The 20,936-nt window shown below is 33.5% G+C and overlaps 1 protein-coding gene across 1 annotated transcript in view; it reads right to left on the bottom strand.

Annotated features, from left to right (window-relative positions):
- Nucleotides 1–20,463, bottom strand: part of fmr1 (fragile X messenger ribonucleoprotein 1) — a 32,729-nt gene extending 12,266 nt beyond the window's left edge. Inside the window, 12 exon segments of the mRNA NM_152963.1 lie at nt 1,059–1,257; nt 8,297–8,383; nt 8,634–8,746; nt 8,830–8,908; nt 9,018–9,188; nt 14,979–15,095; nt 15,185–15,278; nt 16,922–17,070; nt 17,691–17,762; nt 17,839–17,932; nt 18,433–18,485; nt 20,318–20,463. Coding sequence (NP_694495.1) covers nt 1,059–1,257; nt 8,297–8,383; nt 8,634–8,746; nt 8,830–8,908; nt 9,018–9,188; nt 14,979–15,095; nt 15,185–15,278; nt 16,922–17,070; nt 17,691–17,762; nt 17,839–17,932; nt 18,433–18,485; nt 20,318–20,368 — 1,279 coding nt within the window. The 5' untranslated portion in view covers nt 20,369–20,463.
- Between the last annotated feature and the right edge of the window lie 473 nt (nt 20,464–20,936).

Below are 20,936 nucleotides of genomic sequence, written 5' to 3'. Positions count from 1 at the left end.
TAATGCAAATTACGTGACATCACCCAGACGGAGGAGCTTGGCCAGAAGCGCCCCGGCCCAAACCAATCGCGTGGATCAAGCACGCCATTGTTAACATTAGAAGGAAAATAAATATATTTGTGGGTTTTTGGAGTCAAACACTACGGACAACGCTTGAACAAAAATTTTAATTATTAAAACGTAATTTAGACTTTTTAATACCTTTTTAGGGCTTTAATTTTCTCATAATTGATTTATTAACTTTCATACTTTTTAAGACCCCGTGGACACCCTGACGATAAAAATAATAATAATAAGACCAGAAAAACGGTTTACTGACTTGTATTAATTGATATTATTATGCCATAATATTATTAAATAAACTCTAAACTGTTTTTACGCATGAATGTGCAAGGAAAAATGTTTATTGAGCATTTTCTTTTTCAGAATAAAACCTAAGCTGTACATACATACATACATTCATGAATGCATATCTGTATATATACAGTGAGTGTATATTTTCATTAACTATCAAGATAATTTATAGCACCCTCAAAGCATGATTAGAGTCTTGTGTTTTTAGTTTACTTAGCTGTTATCAGAGATGTTCTTAACAACCTAACCTCAGAATGTTGTAATGGTCTAAACAGAATCATGTTATCCAGAGAACCAAGTAATAAAAGTATTTTCAGGGGCAAAATATCAGGACTGTATCGCATTGCGGGTTAAACTTGTGTCTGCCATCTTGATGAATTGTATGTTTATGTATGTGTACAATTCTTGTCTCCTTTACATATTGTTGGTATTTTAGTTTGTTTTGTCTCTATATACAATTGACATTTATCATAATTTGTAAAACTATATCCATTTTATTGCTCCTTAATTGCTTGTTAATTGTATAATTTTCATATTGTTTTTAGGGATACAATTTTACCATCTTTCCAGGGACAACAGATATAAAGTGGCATTTTGGCATTTTTAATTCTGGTTTATTGATGTTAATTAATGTACACTGTCCTAGCAAAATAAACAATTAAATAATAAAAAAAGCTATAATATTAATTTGAGGCCATTTCTACCTGAAGCCAGCGTTGGGCCTCGTCTTCCTCGTCCTCCTCGACCAAAAGGTTTGCCTCCACCTCGCGAGGGTCCCATTCCATTATCAGCCATGAAAGACTTTTCTTTCTCGGGTCGTCCCGGCAAAGCTCTGGGTCCTCCACCGATCTGTCTAAGCTGCTCATCGATCTGCAGTCTCTCCATTCGTAGCTGATCTACCTCCTGAACAATACAAGGAAATATGAACTTGTATAATTATTGTATAATTAACAATTTCTGCTTTGTAAGGAGCATTAACAAAACCCTGTAAACCATTGGTCTCAAACTCAATTCCTGGAGGGCTGCAGCTCTGCACAGGTTTGCTTCAACCCTGATCAAACACAGCTGATACAACTTAAACACCTTGATTATTTGGATCAGCTGTGTTTAATAGGGTTAGAGCAAAACTGTGCAGAGCTGCAGCCCTTCAGGAATTAAGTTTGAGACCCATGTTGTAAACATAAAATTGGAACATATCTCTACATTTACATTTTCTGAAGAAAATGTGGTACTAACCAAAGTAAAACACTGAACAAACATAAATTATATGCTAAAAAACAGCTTTGTGTTATTCTGTAACTTTTCTTAATAATATATAGATTGAAAATATAAACCATGACTGGCAAACAGTGTTAATTTTGTTGACGAAGACTATGACGAAAAATATTCGTCAACGAACATTTTTTACAGACGAAAACTAAATAAAAAGTCAGATACGATGACGAAATTTAACTGACACTTTAGTCAACGAATAAAAACGAGAGGAAAATGTTGGGGCGGGACGAATGGAGAAGAGATCCAATAAGAACTACCCTTTTGTGGGGAAATCCAATCAGAGCGAATCTTTTGAGGGCAGGTTGACCTTGGCAAAGCCATTTTCAAAAGCCGTGGTTTTCAAGTTATGAGAACGTTTGTTATACATTATATTTAGTTACACATTATACTTGATTACAAAGCTTTAGTTAATTTAAGTTGACTTTTCTTGTTAGCAACACGCTAAAGTTTTGTTCACTCGGTCCGAGGGCAGTGTCTCATGAACAGACAGACAGAAATGTCAGAGCTTGGTCTAGGACGAAAACGAAGAATTAACATCTGGTAAAACTTAACATATGACAACAAGGACAACAAGAGTGTCTGTAAACCATGTGGAGTAAAAATCGCTGGGAAAAACACCACCAACTTGAAGCGACATTTACAGACAGCTCATCCAGAAATACATACCAAGGCAAGCATAAACTCTAACGTTAAGGTTAAGGTTAAGATAAACCACCGTGATTCTGCTAAACTTGGAATAAAATTGAAGCCAAAGGAAATTAACTTTGAATAGTATTGATTAAACGAATTGTCTCGCTGAATTAATTATTATAAATATGTGCACTATTATAATAGATGTTGTGGTGTTATATATGACTCAACAAAAGGTGTGTGTGTGTGTGTGTGTGTGTGTTATATGGCAAGAAAGAAGAAAATATCACAACTTTGTATATCATTTATATATCCCCATAGATACAGAAGATGTCTGATGACCGTGGGCCAGGTGGAAATAAAGCTAGTGTTGCTACTATTACAACACAGCAGCAGGCCATCTCAGATTTCCTAAGGTCTTCAAAGTACAAGACTGAATCAAAGGAACAACAGACCAAGGAGCAGGCCATAGCTAGATGGATTGGACGGACAGGTTTACCACTCACAACAATTGAGTATGAGGACAATGTGCTAATGATGAGGATGGTAGATGGGAGACTAACAGTTCCAAAGAAAACTAAAATTAGCAATTTAATTGAAACACAGTATAAACATGAAAGACATAAGTTCAGAGAGAGTCTGGCTACTGCCCAGAAAGTATCCATTGGCCTTGACTTGTGGACAAAAAAAAGGATTGACAGCCTCATTCCTTGCTCTAAGTGCATGCTACTTTTGTGTTGAAAAAAGTAAACCTGAACACATATTGTTGGCCCTTCAACAAGTAGGTCACCCACACACTGCAGAGGCTATTAAGGCATGTGTGGACAAATGCATGCAAGAGTGGACCATACCAAAGGAGAAGATCCTGATGGTAATAACTGACAATGGGAGTAACATGGTGGCAGCCGTTAAAAACACCACAGCAGAAGAAACCAGCTCTGAGGACGACTCCCCTGGGTCCATGATCGAAAGTGACTCTGAAATCGATGACCAGCGGTAAGCCATATTTACTTTATTCTTTTTCCTGAGAGTCAATCATCACATAAATTATTACTCCCTGCCACACACTAGATATATACAGTATACACATATGCACACCAGCCACTTTATTAGGATTAGACTTATTTGATTCTCTTTTTTTTTTATTGTTAGGTATCTTCATGTCGACATGGAATTGGACTGGACACCATGTGTTGTGCATACCATACAACTGGTGGTCCACATGTTGCGAAAAGAAACAACTGTCAAAAGAGTTCTCGATAAAGCCAGGTTTGTGGTGAAGCTCTTTCGCAAGTCCTCTGTTGCAACACAGAAGTTATTGGACCAATATGGTGTTATTGTTGTAAATGACTGCCCCACACGCTGGTCAAGCACATTTAACATGATCACACGACTCCTCAAAGTCAAAGATGCAGTCTGTCAAATCTCAAATGACATGGGATGGGACAGTTTGCTTACTAGTGAGTGGCAAAAGCTTTCCTCATTGCGTAACCTATTGCTGCCTTTTGCAGAACACACTAAAACTCTTCAGAGTGACACCACATCTATGTGTCTAGTGGTTCCTGCCCTCTTTGATCTGCTGACCCACCTAACTGACTTTGCAGTGAACACTCGGTACAGAGACCTCGCTACTCTTGCAGATAAGATGAGATCAAATCTGAACCAGCGTTTTGCTGGCATCTTGGATACAACTGATGAAAAGTTTTCACCACTTGCAGCAGCTGCCTGCTTTGTTAACCCAACTGTCTGTGAAATCATTGTTAATGTTGATGTGGCTAATTGAAATATCCAGGAACTGCTAAAGCAGGCAGAAGACTATGTAGTCAAATGCACAAAACAGGAGGGCCAGTCTGAAAATGATGAAGAGGAGGTTATTGAGGAACCAGAAACAGCGCCATCCTCAAAGCAGCCGGTGTTTAGGTTTCTCTCAAAATGCCGCACCATAAGGCCTAAACAGAAAACCTCCACAAGCAGCATCAGGCAGCAGATTATCAAGTACAAGGAAAAACTCTCCCATCCCATCACTGAGGACACAGGAACAGACTTCTGGCTGGGAAAGTGTGACAGTGTTTACCACAGTTTAAAACCTTTTGCATTAGACTTGTTAGCTATGCCCGCTTCTCAAGCTTTTGCAGAGAGGGTATTTAGCATCACAGGTGACCTCACAAGAGGACGGCGCAACAGAGGAAGGGTCACATTGGAGCGAAGTGCTTTCCTTAAGATGAACAGAAACAAATAGAAATATTGTATTCACTATTGCAACATTTCCTGTAGTAGTATACAATTTACACAGGACAGTAACCGCTAATGAAGAAAATGATGCTAACATACATTTTTTTTTGTTTGTTTGTTTGTTTAATGGGATTTACCTGTATTTTCACTGCTGAGAGAGCAGAGAGGAGTTTTTATTTACTTGAACTTTAAGGACTATTTCTTTTGGCATTGTGTGGCATTGCAGTAAAGTACATCTTTTGTTCTACATTTAAGAATTGCACTAATTTGTTCTGTTCAAAATCTTGTTGATTTTACAGAGTAGCAAGGCATTGTGTCTTAGAAGTTATTTAACTTCTCTTGAGGTACATGGACATTTACAGTAGTGATTTTTATTTTTTGTATTTAGATACCTTGTGCAGTGGCATTACAACCAGTTATTTTAATTTTTGAGAATTGCACTTTATATTTCTTTATGCTTTTGATTTTGCAAAGACTGTAGAAGACAGGAAGTTCATTGGTTATCTATTTCAATAATGCTGTAGTTTATCTTGAAAGAATGTCATATGCGTTTCATATAATTCAGGGACAATGCATATCTTTTTCAGGGAGCATGTATATTGTTCAGGGAGAGCAGGTCTTATGGTTATTTTTTTTGTTTTTGACATGTAATAAAATGTTTTTATTACAACAATTAGATATGTGCCTTTATTCTATATATGCTTCCATATATTGTATTATACTTACAATTACGTGAATTATGGAGAAAAATCTGCTAATATTTGGTCTACTAAAACAAAACTAAGACTAAAACTCTTATGATATTTAGTCAACTAAACTAGACTAAGACTAAAAGATTTCAGATGACTAAAATAGGACTAAAACTAAATGGTGTATTATTCCAAACACTAAGACTAAATCAGAATTTGCTGTCAAAATTAACACTGCTGGCAAAAAAAAGTGTTTCAGCGCATTCTGTGAAGCAATTTAATACTATGCTGTTATAGGTTGCTTTAACATGACATCATTGATGACGCTCGAAATTCAGATGGGAGGCAGAACATCAAAATATTTCTGTTTTATGTTGTTTATAACTGTTTAAATTGGCCAAAATTAGAAATGGCTTTTATAGACTTATAAAAGCTTTAACTCATAAAGGGGCGGAAGTTCAAGAAACTGGCTGAAAAACAGAAGAAAAGCTGGCATATAATAAACATTTTTTCAATACATCCATGTGTACAAACTTTTTTGAATGCGATAATTCATTTGACAGCAATAATAAAGATTATAAACAGGCCTAGCTATGTGTATAAATATGTTAATGTGTTATATAAAAATCAGAAACAAACACCACCATGCTTATACAGATCCAGTAGAATATAATTAACAAACCCTGCCATGTAATTGTTGCAAAGAAAAATCGGTCTTGTTTTGCAATATTCAAAGTCTTTACTGGCGTTTAGGCAGAATTAACAATTGTAGCATTAACATTGAGATGCACAACAGCGGTGAATGTTTAATGGCAAGTTCATCGACAGAACAACAAAAGAAATGCAACCCTTGCAACAAAACTAGATGGTTGTTATTGTGGAGCACTGTTTACCCCTTAAAAATAAATAAATAATAATGTAGACTATGTGTCTACGCTTTTGTATGCTTTCATCTGTTATTGTGGGACGTGTGAGAGATATCCTATTGGGGGAAAAAAAACTAACTGTATTACTTTATAATAAACATTTTTTTTGAACCACATAGTATAATGTGTACAACTCTGTTCATGAATGCTACAGAATACTGTAGCATAGTAAACTGACAAACTGTAATAAATGCTGTAACGGTAGTTTAAACTGGTGAATTGTGATTATAGTGTAGAAAACTGAAGCCTATTAAATAATTTGTTTATAACTACAGTTGTCATACACCAGCAACAATATAATCAGTTTAATTCAAGTAATTATCTATTCTATAGTATGCTTTTAAACACTATAGTACTTACAGTAGTATTTTACATGTAACGTAATTATGAAGTATGTACTGCATCGATGACAAGCAAATATATATTAGATCAGTAGATTCTTAATTATTCATGACTGCATGTGCTTTTCAAGGCAAGGCAGACCTGCCAGTGCCAAGCTGTGAGACACGGACCCACGACACACAGTATTTAGACGTTCATGAAGGGTCGTATGTGTTTGTTTCCATGATCCACGGGGTTTGTTGCATGTTTTTCTCCGCGATCCTGTCAGGGCTAATACAGCAAAGCTGTTTGTGTGCAGCAAGCATTTTTTTGTTGGGAGCGCAGTATGAGAATTGGAGAACGTTGTCTTTTATCAGGAGTTTGTTCACATTTAGACACATCGCCGTGCTGCTGTGTTTGCCTAAATCCTCTAGATTACCAACAGGGCTAATGCTGACAACAGTCGTTCGCTCCCCTCCTTCTCCATACCCACTTCTGGCCTTTGCTCGCGGAGCTCCACGCCCATTATGATGCATCTTTTGAAAAAATTCTGAGGTAGACCTTAACCGAAAGTGGGGGGTGTCATTACACTTTAAAATGCAGGTTAATTCAGGTTTTACTACAGTAATTTGCCATTTTATGCTACTAAAAAGCTAGTCTTCACCATTTATGGACGTGAAGCACATACTGTAGGGCAGTGAACACAGCACAGTTCATCTTTACAGCTCGAAAATATAAATAGGTCACAAATATATATATATATATATATATATATATATATATATATATATATATATATATATATATATATATATATATATATATATATATATATATATATATATATAGGGCGTGTCAAAATTAATTGTTTTTTCGATGCACCACGATGTAGACGTGGACAATTCGGTATCGGTTCAGTAATAATCATAACCGGTTATTTACTGACGTCATTTAGCTCATATGCGCTCTGTCTAATTATTATTATTATTATAATAATAATACAGATAAGATATAATGACAAAAAACAATACATTTGATAAATATAACAATAATAATAATAATAATAATAATAAAAATAAAAAGTTTAAATTATTTAAATAAGATACATGAACTTACATTAACCATTTCTTATGGTGTGTAGCGTGTATACATATTTTGCAGCTAGTCCAGATGTCAATTCCTCCTGTCCGAGTACATGGTAAAGTTTTTCTGAGTCATTTAAAGCAAAAAATGTATTGATCACTGCTGAAATTGGGGGGGGGGGAATATTTCTCTAGTCGTGGTGTGTTTGGGGCAAAACAGAAGGAAGTGTGTTTCATCCTCTATTTCAGGGCTATTCAATTAGTTTGTCATAGGGGCCTGTCCATGAAAAGCATGCCAAACGAAGGGCTGGAGAGATATAACTTGCTATATGAGTAATGACGCATATAAGGGCCCATATGCTGTATATTAGACACCCACGCTGGCTTTTTCTATATTAAATTGTTAATATATTGTATTTTGAAACTACATAATATCAGTGCATTGTACAATAGACTTTTTTTTCATTTATTTTTATTTATTTATTTATTTTTTTTTTGTTTATAAATCATCTAAAAAAAAAAAAAAAAAAAAAACATCTTCAAAAAATAAAAAATAAAAATAATCACCTAAGTAGTCTGTACACAAAATTTTCATATTGTGACCTTGGAACACAATTGATTTTTAATGTACGATTTATACATCAGAAATTAGAATAGAATGAACGCTTTTTTAAATAAATAAATAAACCTTTTTTAAGGGACAAAAACATTCTTATGATAGAAGTTAGAAATGAAAAAAGTTTTAATATTTACAACATTCAACATGGCAACCTAAAGTGGTTCTTACCTTTAAATAGTTCAGATGGTAGTCCAGCAGAATACGTGCATTAGAAATGCTCTCCTTTGTTCCCACAAACACAAATGGCACCATACCCTGCAGTTAAGAGATATTGTATATTAGACCATTTTACATACACAAACAAAGCTTCATTTTTGCTTCCCTATTTCCTAAATTGCATGTAGACACCATTGGAATATACTCAAAAATAAAATGCTAAGAAAATTGATTAGTTGGCTGTAACACAGTCCCCACCAATTACTATAAATTAATGCATTTTCTAAGCATCATCACTTTTGCTATCCATAAATACAGCAATTCTGTACTCAGCCACCCACTCACTGACCTCCTCTAACGGAGAAGGCTTTTTGTCATTTTCAGGTTCCACTCGTACTCTGACAACACCCGATTTATCCACAACCTCTTGAATCAGCTTCCCACTCTTGCCAATGACTTTTCCTGTAGAAAGTAATTTAACGAATCCTATTAACCATCAGGTCTAGTATGTGAAGGAGAAGGCTGTTCATTTTATCTGTCCTCACCGACTAAATTCCTAGGAACTTTGATAACATCTTCTGAAAATTCCAGGTAGCTTCGGGCCTTCCGTACAGCCTCCTGGTCCTGGAGTTCAAACAGGATCGCAAAAATCTCAGATGTGCGTAATCAGGCTTACATATTCTGATTGCAGTCCTATTTATGTAAAGCAGAAAGTCACAGATAAAGTGCTTACCTCTCCATAGATGTGAAACGTGCATGTCTCTTCATCGAGATCAATGGTTGTAACTCCAGAAATCTTTCTGGCTTGCTGGATGTTTGCTCCATGGGTGCCAATGGCCAATCCCATGAGATCGTCCCGCACCACAAACTGTTCATGAAACCTTGAGGCCAGCTGCCGAGAACTCTGATGAAGATATAACAAGATTTTGAATCTTACCTGTTTTTAATATTCTGATATTCAACTTTTGTTAATCTCTAGGTTTAGATCTATATAGAGTATGCTTTGGTTTTCAATATACATTTGTTGTGCTTGAGAAGGTCATACATACAATAGGTTTGCAACGGTTTTCTTTTTCTTTAGTGTATAAAGTGTGTCTTTTGTGCTTTTATGATATCTGCTAAGCTGTAAATGCTTATGGTCTTCTTTCAAAAGGATTTACACAATCTAATAGAGACAGCTGCAGTAGGCTTTTATAGAACACAATCTAGAAAATGAATGTCTTGTGTGCAAATTGTTTATCTTGAGTACCTGCATTGATTTGAAATAATAAATATGAGCATAATGTTTTACTTTGTTTTAACTGCTTTTGAAGTTGCTTTTAAAATTTTATAACAACCCATGATGCTTTGCATGAATTATGAGAGTAACCCATGTTACACTGAAAACAATTAGTGAGGTGTTTTTAAAATCTGGGTACAATAAGGTGTTCTTCTACTCATATTTCATCCATTAAATTCTAAAAGTCAACTTATTAAAATTAAGAAAGTACTTTCAGCAGACCATAAATAAGACCAAAAACTCAACTTTGCTCAGCAATACTATTGATGTAGGAAATGCAAAGAAAAGATAATCACAGGAGTATTTTAATTAGAGAGAAATTTAAGAGCAGAAAGTAAGACACACTAGCCACGTTAAAACTATCGCGCCTAAAGCAAGCGAGCCAGGGCAAGCCAAGGCCAGTCGCATTTCCATTGTCACTTCCGGGGCCTAATCGGGCCAAAGCGGGGCTTACTCGGGGCCAGCGGCCAGCCTTTTTGAGCCCGCCGAATACCTTGGGCCAAAGAGGGCCAGCCGGGGCTTCGGGGCGGAGTGAAAGGAGAGGCGGACTTTGCCAGAGTCTGGTAAAGATAGCTTGCCTTCATTACACTAGTTTTATAATCGCACATGAGTACATGCGGCAAACAAATAAAAAAATAATAAATAAGGATGTTGCATAAAATAATTATGTGACATTCTTTGCTGTGTCCTCCTTGATGTTTTAATAACGCATAATCTTTACACCATATTAAAGACACAGCAGCCAGTTTTGTCAAGTTTAAAAGATACGTGTGCATGATACATGCTCGTTAAATGCCTGTATGTGAATGTGAGACCGAGCAAAAGAGCGCTTGCTTGACAGCCTGATGCCGTGAGTGGCTTCTTTCTTTAATTATTTTGGAGATAATACACAAAAAACAATTAACACTGGAGAAGGTTTAAAATATTAATTATAAAGTATTTAGATACGATGATGTTGTTTAAAACCTGCAAACAGCATTTTTTGGGTGAGTGAAAGCAGAAACTAGGCTACCTTTTTTCCAGAGCCACTTTACAAACGGATTGGGGAATATTGCAAATACAAAATGTGTTATGTGTCCTCAGACAAGTGTTTATGTTTTTATATGACGCGGTGAAATTTAAAAATGAAATTTTAAATACATGAAGAACTTTATTAGTGAAAAGCTGCTGAGCGCAACAAAATAAAGGCTATATTTTATTACTTGCTCTTATGTGCTGAAACACTTAACACCTTCCTTTACTTAAAAATCACAAAATAATGCAACCTCAACAAATAAAGGGGAATTACATTAGGTGTCATAAACCTAGGAAAAAATAAATACATTTCAGGTCTATCCCGAGCATTTGGGCTGAATGTTTGACGGCATCTATCAAAACGAGGATGTTATAAAATACATTTCATACCGAGTTATTAAAAGAGAATTTCTGTGGTTTTATATTATGGATGATGCGCTGGGTCATCCCTCCGTTAGTGGCGTGACCACTCGATGCAAGATGCCAACAGTTGGTCGGCGAGTAAATGAATATGATGAATGAGAACACACAGGCATGTGCGTATAGACATATACTGTACTGCTGTACAGTAACATGTCATTTGTTTGTTTTGGTTGTCTTCATTTGATTGGTTTCGTGATGGTGTGATGGTGAGCTTTATCAGCCTAATTCCCGCTGAAGAGGGCTGGTTGTGTGACGTTTAATTCGGGCGACATTCTGGGGGTGGGGTTTGCATGACGCGCTGCGAGCTACTAGCCCGACAGTGGAAACGCGACATGATTTTGGCCTCACTGCGCAACCTCCCGGGTGATTGGCCCGGCCCGATAAAACCCCTGACTCGCACTGGCCCAACAGTGGAAATGCGGCTAAATCAGAGCACTTTTTGCTTAAAAACAAAGGTGCTGCAATAATGAATAATATGTGAAAAAAATAATTTATTGTTATAGAGAATATTATCCTAGTCTTTTATACCAAATGAACAAAAAAAATGAACCCTTTGATATGGAATCAACTAGAGTCTATAATGTGAAATACTTTGCATATATGGATATCTACAAATCAGTCTCCACATTGCTACACAGCCTGATACACAAGTGAGATGAAATACCTTGAGTAAAGAAGCACCAGGCAAACAAACAGTCTTTTTAGTATTTTTAGTAAAAAAATCCAGCACTGCATCATTTGCATTAATTTGCAAATTAATTAATTCATTCATTCATTCATTTTCTTGTCGGCTTAGTCCCTTTATTAATCTGGGGTCACCACAGCGGAACGAACCGCCAACTTTTCCAGCAAGTTTTTACACAGCAGATGCCCTTCCAGCTGCAACCCATCTCTGGGAAACATCCACACACATATTAAACATATTAACGCAAACAAAAAATTTTTAACTATGAGCTTAAAATATGTGGTGATAACTGAATGATGTCCATCATTATAATTTTTAACTCAAAGAACAGGTCTTTTAGAAGCATAACAACATGATTTAATGTAATATTATAGCTTAAATCCTTATTTACTATTTTAAAATTAGTTAACTATTAGAACTGATTATTAAACTGTTTTAGAATAAAACATGAAACAGAACTTGAACAGAAATTTACCTATTCCGGTGATTTCAAAGCAGATTTTTTTAGCATCATAAATCCAATTACTTGATTCAGTAATAATTATTTAATTAAAAATTTTTGAATATTGTTTCAAAATAAATATATTTAATATTAATAAAATATGCTTTAAGTCAATTAAACGTGGTGATAAAAAACATTTATATTCCCAATAAAGGCTGTTGATTTAAATTTTTAAAACAAAATCGATAAAGTTAATAATAACAATTATAGTAATAATAAAAAATATATAATAATAATAATAATGATAACAGATGTTTAAGTAGTAAATTAGCATTTTACAATTATATCTGAAGGATCATGTAAATCGCTGACATTTCCATACAGTGATCTGAATAGCTTTATAAAATTAGTAACTAAATAAGCTATTCAAAATCCTGCAACAATAAAGTACACTTTTTAATTGGTGTATTTGGTGTTTCAAATTGTGGTACATTCCAACAATTTCATCAAACATAAAATGACAATAATTTAATAATGATTCTGTGATTATGACAAATAAAGTGTTACCCAAATTAGGAAAAAAATACTGGTATAATGCAATGGTAATGTTAAAATAGGAGCAGTAAAACAACATTTGATTTAACTTAATTACAGCACTACCACTCATCTCTTAATTCAGTGGTTCCCAAACCTGAGACCCACTATTCCCCCAGAAAATATTGTAAGGCCCACCTTCACATTTAATGATATTATCGCTCATATTAGTTTGCAGTAGGTATGACAAAAATGTTTGTTTTCAAGCAAACAGTATGTTTATTGCTATAACTAGATATGCTAGGCACAAATAATAGCCTGATGTAAAATATAAAAGCAACTCTTTTATATCTCTTTGCCTGAGAAAATGGAATAAAACCGAAGCTCGGGTAATTATCTTGGTATTTCCTGTTTCCAGTATTGCTAATGCTGTGACCCAAAATGTTTGGAGCTTCCTCACCTGGGTCCAGTATGCTTGGGTCATTACTATTAGCTACTGAAGGCAAATCAGTGAGACTCTGTACAAATTTGTCCATTTTTTGGTCAGCTAGGTGGATAAAATGAACCAAGGCAACATGAACATTCCCTCAATTGTCCAATACTAATTTATTATTGTTTTTTTTATGACACAACCCCCCACAGAGCACGCTAAAGCCCCCTTGTGGGCTGGGCCCCAATGTTAGGAACCGCTGTCTTAATTTATGAAATACATAAACATACAAAATGTTGTTTTTATTATGAAACTTGTGCTGCATATAGAGCTCACAACATAGCATATCATATCATATCATATAGCATACTTCTGTATAGCACATAGTCTGCTTTTTTTTTTAAGTATGTATTCTATATAATTTGATTAATTTTCTTTTTTTTTAAACCCCACAACAAGTTGCAATTAAAAAGTGTTAGCACAGAGTTACAGAGAAACATATTTAAACGGCTCAAACAATACCTATATGGAGTCGATGCATCTGTAAATATAGCTCTGTATATCAACAGGGTATCATATTATGCAGGAGCAGGAGTATGGGCCATCACAGCTGAGCATATGCACGTAATACCCTTTTACACCTGTTAAATTTAGACCATCTCCACCACCAGTGACACACTGCAAGACATACTAAATGTAAAAAAATTAATGACTGAATTTATGATATTACACCATCACTCTTTTCAGAAATGAATAAGTTTACATTAAAAAAAAAATTATATATATATATATATATATATATATATATATATATATATATATATATATATATATATATATATATATATATATATATATATATATATATAAAATAAATTTTTAACGTAGAATTATTAGCCCAACTGTTACATTTTTATTCTTAATATTTATTTCCCAAGTTTTGTTTAATGGAGAGAAGATTAACATTTCTAAAAACAATAGTTTTAATAACTGATTTATAATGACCAATTTGTTTCATCTTTGCCATAATGACAGTGCTTTACAGGATATTTTTGAAGATATTAAAGTATTAAGTATTCAGCTTAAAGCGTAATTTAAAGACTCAGCTACATTAATTGGGTTAACTAGACAAGCCATTGTTTAACATTTTGTACTAATAATAATAAGGGCTACGAATATTGACATTAAAATGTTTTAAGAAAATAAAAACTGTATTTATTCCAGGCAAAAATAAAACAAATTTTCTCCAGAACAAAAATGTTTTTATTGGAAATACCCCGAAAATTTTATTGCTCTGTAAAGCATCACTTGTGAAATATTTAAAAAATAAACAAATATTCACAGAAGTATACAACAAATATTCACAAGGCTAATAATATTGACTTCCACTGTATATTTCATTAAACTACTGGGTTTCTGCAGGTTTCATCAAGTTATACTGAAGTCTTTTAAAGACCTTTTGAACACCATTATTAATTAAATAAAAGACCTACTGAACATCATTTGTAGTCTTAATACAGCAAATTGTAGTGAAATAAAAACTACATTTTTCATTCTAAATTTATTTAAAACATTTTAAATCTAAATTGCTCTTAAATCATATTTATAAGAGTATTAGAGGTATTACAAATATAAAGAATAGAAATAAATCAAATTCCCACAAAGATATATTCAAAGTTAAATATGATTTTTCAGTTAAATTTTTGTTAAATAATTTAGGATTCTTACCGTTTTGTCTATGACTTACATTTTAATAATTACTTTTTTAGACTTTCTAAGACCCCTTAAAAAGCAATGAAAACAGTTTTTAGAGTATTAGCTTTAGATTTTTGCTAACCAGTTGTAAAGGAGTGGATTTAACTTGACACTAAACATCCATAGCCGTACCTCCAGCTGTCTGGTTGCTTCCTCATTCCTCAGTATCAGCGCCAGCTTTGTGCGCAGACTCCTAAAGTGCATGTCACTCAACATGGATATTCGCTTTGCTGTAACCTCATTAACAGACTAGAATAGAGAGGAGACAATGAAACTTAAAAACCTGAGAGAAAATAAAAAAGCACATCAAAAGTGTGTTGTAAAACATTGCAAATTACCAAAATAACCAACTGCTTTTCTTCAGAGTCGTAAGTGACATTAAACGCTCCAATTGCTTTTTTAAAATCTTTATGTGCTGAGTCTTTTGCACACCTAAAGAAACAAACAAACAGGAAAAGAATAAGTTACTAAAGGCACATTTTTCAGAAAACTTTTTCAAAATATTGTTTTACATTGGCATTTTTATTTTTTTGTGGACTCCATTAAAATGTTTTTAGTAGTTAAACAATAAAAAAAGAAATAGAAATAAAATAAATTCTGTTACTCCTGTTACCATTAAAAATGAAAGAAGCATTGAATAATTATCCCATAAATAAATATTTAATTATCAATAATTACCTATTATATTGAACTGAACATTTGTAATATCAATCTTTTTTGAGTTCTATTTTTACCTTTTGACCTACATCATTCAAATTGTTTTCAACTACAATGAAAACAAAAGCACCATAAAAAGTAGATTAAGCCTAACATTTGTTTGTAACTGTAAGTTTGTGTGTACATGATATAAAGTCTCTATATGAGACCCTGAACCAGAAAACCAATGTTAAGTTGAAGTTATATTTTTAGCAATAGCCAAAAATAAATTGCATGGATCAAAATTCTTTATTTTTTTTCATGCAAAATAGGGCTGTACAATATATTGTTTCAGCATTGATATCGCCATGTGCGAATTCACAATAATCACAGCGCAAGATATGCAATGCTTAGTCTGAAATATAGTTTGCCAGGAGCTACAGAACACATCTTATTTGTAAAGTCACTGCTAAGTTTAATCATAATAGAGTGAAGGTTTATAATAATCATGTGTTTTAAGGCCTGTGACTGAGCATTTAAAGAGAGTTTTAAACATCTGGGCACAAAAAAGTATCATGTTTGAAGGTAAAACAAAGATTCATTGTATTTAATTGTTTTCGTATGGTTAATAAATGATTAAGAATAGAGAATACATACCAGAATACTGTTAGACTACTCAAAAAAAAAAAAAAAAAAAAAGTTGTTTAAACCATTTTGTAAAACTGCATTCATATTGTAATATTTATTGAAAAAATAAAATATCGCAATTTTCACATTTTTAGAATATCGTACAAAACCTTAATAAAATATTTTAAAAAGTTATATTTTTAATATATAATATTTAAGGTAAAAAAATCAAATAATGATTTTTTTTTTCAAATTTCCTACATTAAATAAATAAGAAAAAAGTTTTTTTTTCTTTTGAACTATTAACAGGTATTTAAAAACAATTAATTAAACAATCGTTTAAACTCATTTTTTTTCAATATTTAGATATTTTTGAACCCTCAGATTCCAGGTTTCAATTAGTTGTATCTGGGCTAAATATTGTCTTAACCTAAAAAATTACACATCAATGAAAAGTTTACTTATTTGGCTTTAAGAAGATATATAAAATCACAGTTAAAAAAAAAAAAGACATTTATGACTTTTATGGTTTTGTGGTCCTGGATTAAACCATAAAAATTATCATAAAGGATTTTTAAAGCAGCTCTGGAGAGAAGTTCACATTTTGTCATTGCAGTTTAATATTCACATACACTATTCTGCTTTGTAGTTTGATTAAGTTTAAAACTCTGCTTTTGATTTATTTATCCAAAATTGGCCAAACTCCATGACATCCTGCATTAGTTAATGATTTTTTTATGACTGGATTTCTCAATGTATTGTCCAATGCTGCAGGAATCCCCACTAAAATAATGAAAAAGCTACCAACTTACATCTGTCTCAAGTCTTCAGGAACATCTAGTCTGGTTTTGAGAAAGGTGTTCTTTGTTGCTGCTTTGTTGGGGTTCACAGGTCGTAGCCTCTCTAATGTGACGATTTCATTTAGGGTGGCATCACAGGCTGCATATTCTATAACGTAAAACTAAAAGAGCAGGAAAGTGAACACAAATAATTAGCAAATACATAAATTTACATACAACTTCATGCAAGCATAAAACAAATTTGAATCAATGTAATGTTTAATGTTTTAATCTACTACACGAAAAAAAAACTGGCTTGTTCAAACTTATTTAAAACAAGCTAAATAAACAAAAAAATAATAATTATTGAGATTTGTTTTGGGACAACTTAATTCTTTTATGTTCAATCAACTTAAATTTGCCAAAAAGAGAGAGAGTTACCTTAATCGATTTGTATTGGCAAAACATGAATAAATGTTGATAAGTGTCGAAGCCTTCATTTTTACAGTGAACACTCAAAAAATTGCTTGTTTAAACTAATTATTTAAAAATAGCTTAAACAACACAATTTTTGAGATTTGTTTTGGGACAACTTAATTGTTTCATGTTCAATCCACTTTAATTTGCCAAAAATAAGAGAAGAAAGAGAGAGAGAGAGAGAGAGAGAGAGAGAGAGAGAGAACTTAATAATTTGTGTGTTCATGAATTGTGTAAAACCCTTTTTTTTGTTTTTTTGTTTTTTACCAGTGTAATAATGCAATTTTGTCCTTCTGTTAAAGTGAATAATGTTTAAATCACTTACTTCTCCTTTCACCATGCGAACTTTGGCAAGCCACCATCCACAGGGTTCCTTATCATTAGCCCTAGAGTACACCTGCGGAAGAGAAAGGTTTAAAACTTCAGCGCATTTGTTTAACATTTGGTAAAGGATTAAAGAAGCTATCACATACCTCCACTTCATCGCTCTCATTTATTTCTTTCTGAAAACCGGTTGGAGGTGGAAACCGAACATCCTGGAAAGAAATCTGTCGTTCTGGCTGCCAACTGCATAGTGATAAAATATGGGAATATATTTTACCTTTATATTAGGGCTGAGCAAGTGTAAAATATATAAATAAACATGGTCAATTCAACGTCCGCTATGCAATATTCTTATATATTACACATTTAGACTACTCATTGTATGCATCTGAAATTGAAGTGAGTTTTGTTTTAATGCATTAATGTGTACATAAAATAAAAAGAGCTTAATAATAATAACAATAATAATAACAATAATAGTAACAATAATAATAACAATAATAGTAATAATAATAATAATAATGAGTCTGTAGCTCTTCATTCATTTAATTCAACATTTATAAAGTGATGCTCACTGTTCATTTTTTTATATTAGAATATCTAGACTCATTAATTGAATAAACAATTGAGATGAAATAAGAAGAGAATTAAGGCATCTAAATTTATACTGAATTTCTAAATATGAAAATTTATATCGCAATACAAAGGAAAATAAATAAATTAAGAGTTTGCGAAGTACTTACTTGTTCTCAAAAGCCACTGTGACAGTACTCTCATGAACATCCTTAATATAAGCCTGCAAAAAATAATAAAGTATTATTACCTCAAAAGCTGGACAGCATTTACTGGGCATCATGGGAGCATATGATTCAGTGCTGACTGTTTATATCTACAGAACTCTAACATTCATTCTTAAACAATAATTCAGTTGACTGTTGCATTATATTTTTTAGCGGTACATAAATACAGACAAGTCAATTTCTAGATAAAGATTAAAAATAACAGAGTGGAATGTGACCAGAAAAAACTGTTATCAAAATAATACAAACTATTCAATAATAACAAACAAAAATCAAACAAATAAATAAGTTAATCAGATAGATAAAATATACATCCCCATTTTTCACTACATTGTGGTGTACAGAATCTGTTCACTAAAATGTGACAATAATAGTAAATATAAATACTACTTCTACTAATAATAATAGGGTGACGCAGTGGCGCAGTAGGTAGTGCTGACGCCTCACAGCTAGAAGGTCGCTGGTTCGAATCTCGGCTCAGTTGGCATTTTGGTGTGGAGTTTGCATGTTCTCCAAGCATTCGCGTGGGTTTCCTCTGGGTGCTCCGGTTTCCCCCACAGTCCAAAGACATGCGATATAGGTAAATTGGGTAGGCTTATATAATAATAATATTAATAATAATAATAATAATGACACATTAAGAGCAAGAATCATTTGTGGACATATATTTAAGTTAAAATATTTTATACATCACCACTATCATTGAAGCCACAAGGTTAACTATTTGTCAGCAAGAGGATTATAATTTTAAATATTATAAGGCATCATCACTTGATAATAAACTAGAATAATCAGAAATGTTTTGTTGTTTGATTGGTACATAATTATGTCAGATATACTAAATGAAGATGAAACATTTCTGTACAACTTTGACATTTTATTTTGCACTTTTTCTTTTTGGAAACATTTAAAGTAACATTAAATTCAAAAGTAGTGTCTAATTTAAAATGCATTCTATGCATACAAGTATAGATATGTATATTTTGCAATTTAGACTTTGTATACTTATTTATTTCAATGTTTTTTTTCCCCTCTGGTTGTCTTTGAACATGAATAAAAAATTATTTACGAACAGTTCTACAATTTTTAATAGCAGTTCATAGTCCTAAATTGATAGAGGTAAAGTTAGTTTTATATTCGGATAATCAGACTTTCTCCTTAATAATAAAATTTCAGAAAAGTATTCTTTGCAAATTCTAAATAGGGAAATCATATTAGCAGCAAATGACCATTAAAGTACAAAATTGTTCACAGTGAATTAGTGTTAATGTTGTTTTCAAGTCAAATCTGCAAGCTAGTTTCGATAAAAATTCAAAGTAACATAGTAAACAATATAGGGACTTTTAAATGAACGTACATATTTCGCAGCACTCAAACTGAAGAGATCAATACTATTATAGGAAACGTATATGTTATACTATATAAACATTTACTTTTATACTGACAACAAGTTATGCTTTAAATGTATCAAAACTATACAGATGTTACACATTAATATAAATTATCGCCCAAAAGCGGAGCATTCATTGAATCACAGATAGACTCAACCAGAATTGAACCAGCTCGCAGACAGATCCTTCTGCCAACACTGCTGATAACCATTAACAACATGTATAATGTCAGATTATTGCGATAAATATTTAAAGCCTGATCATTCAAACACACCGTCGAAGAGGCCTTGTGTTATAGGCAGATCAGGCCTACTGCACCATCCTACATTGTGAACTGCGTTCACGACGGGCTCAAGCGCATTTCCAAACCCCATTTTCCTTATTCAGTGACCAAGACACAAACGGACGGCTTGTAAATGATGAAAAGTGAAGCCCACCTTGTAGAAAGCTCCACTCGCTCCTCGCACTTCCACCGCGAGCTCGTCCATGACGCCAGTAATTTAATACACAACAGACCACAGCTGCAGCAGGCGCGCGCTTTCTATTTCACGCAGCGGTGTTGTGCTCGGACGGGGTCGGAACTACCGTGTGTGCCGATTAGCGAACTCGTTTTCAAAGAAATGAAAGCAAAACATTGATGAGTAGACGGTCTGCAGCGGCCGCTGTTGAATGCATTGATGTAAACACAAGAGCCTCCCTATTTCCCCCGTCACGTGACACGGGCCCGCTTCCCTGCACTTGAGAAGACACGCCCCCCACGTGACTGTATTCGGCTGCTGCTTCTGTTCTGGTGCGCGGCAACTTTTCTGCGTTGTCTTTGTAAATAAAATACATGTGCATCATTCCTGGGATTGGGTAGTACCCCCCCCCCTTAGCTTTTAAAGTTGTTGTTAGCTAAAATTAAAATGTAGATCTATCTATCTATCTATCTATCTATCTATCTATCTATCTATCTATCTATCTATCTATCTATCTATCTATCTATCTATCTATCTATCTATCAATATACAGTTGAAGTCAGAATTATTAACCCCCCTGTATATATTTTCACCCAAA

This window comes from Danio rerio, chromosome 14, assembly GCF_049306965.1.
Source record: "Danio rerio strain Tuebingen ecotype United States chromosome 14, GRCz12tu, whole genome shotgun sequence".
NCBI lineage: Eukaryota > Metazoa > Chordata > Actinopteri > Cypriniformes > Danionidae > Danio > Danio rerio.
The sequence above is the reverse complement of the archived record's forward strand: the minus strand, read 5'-3'. Positions and strand labels throughout refer to the sequence as shown.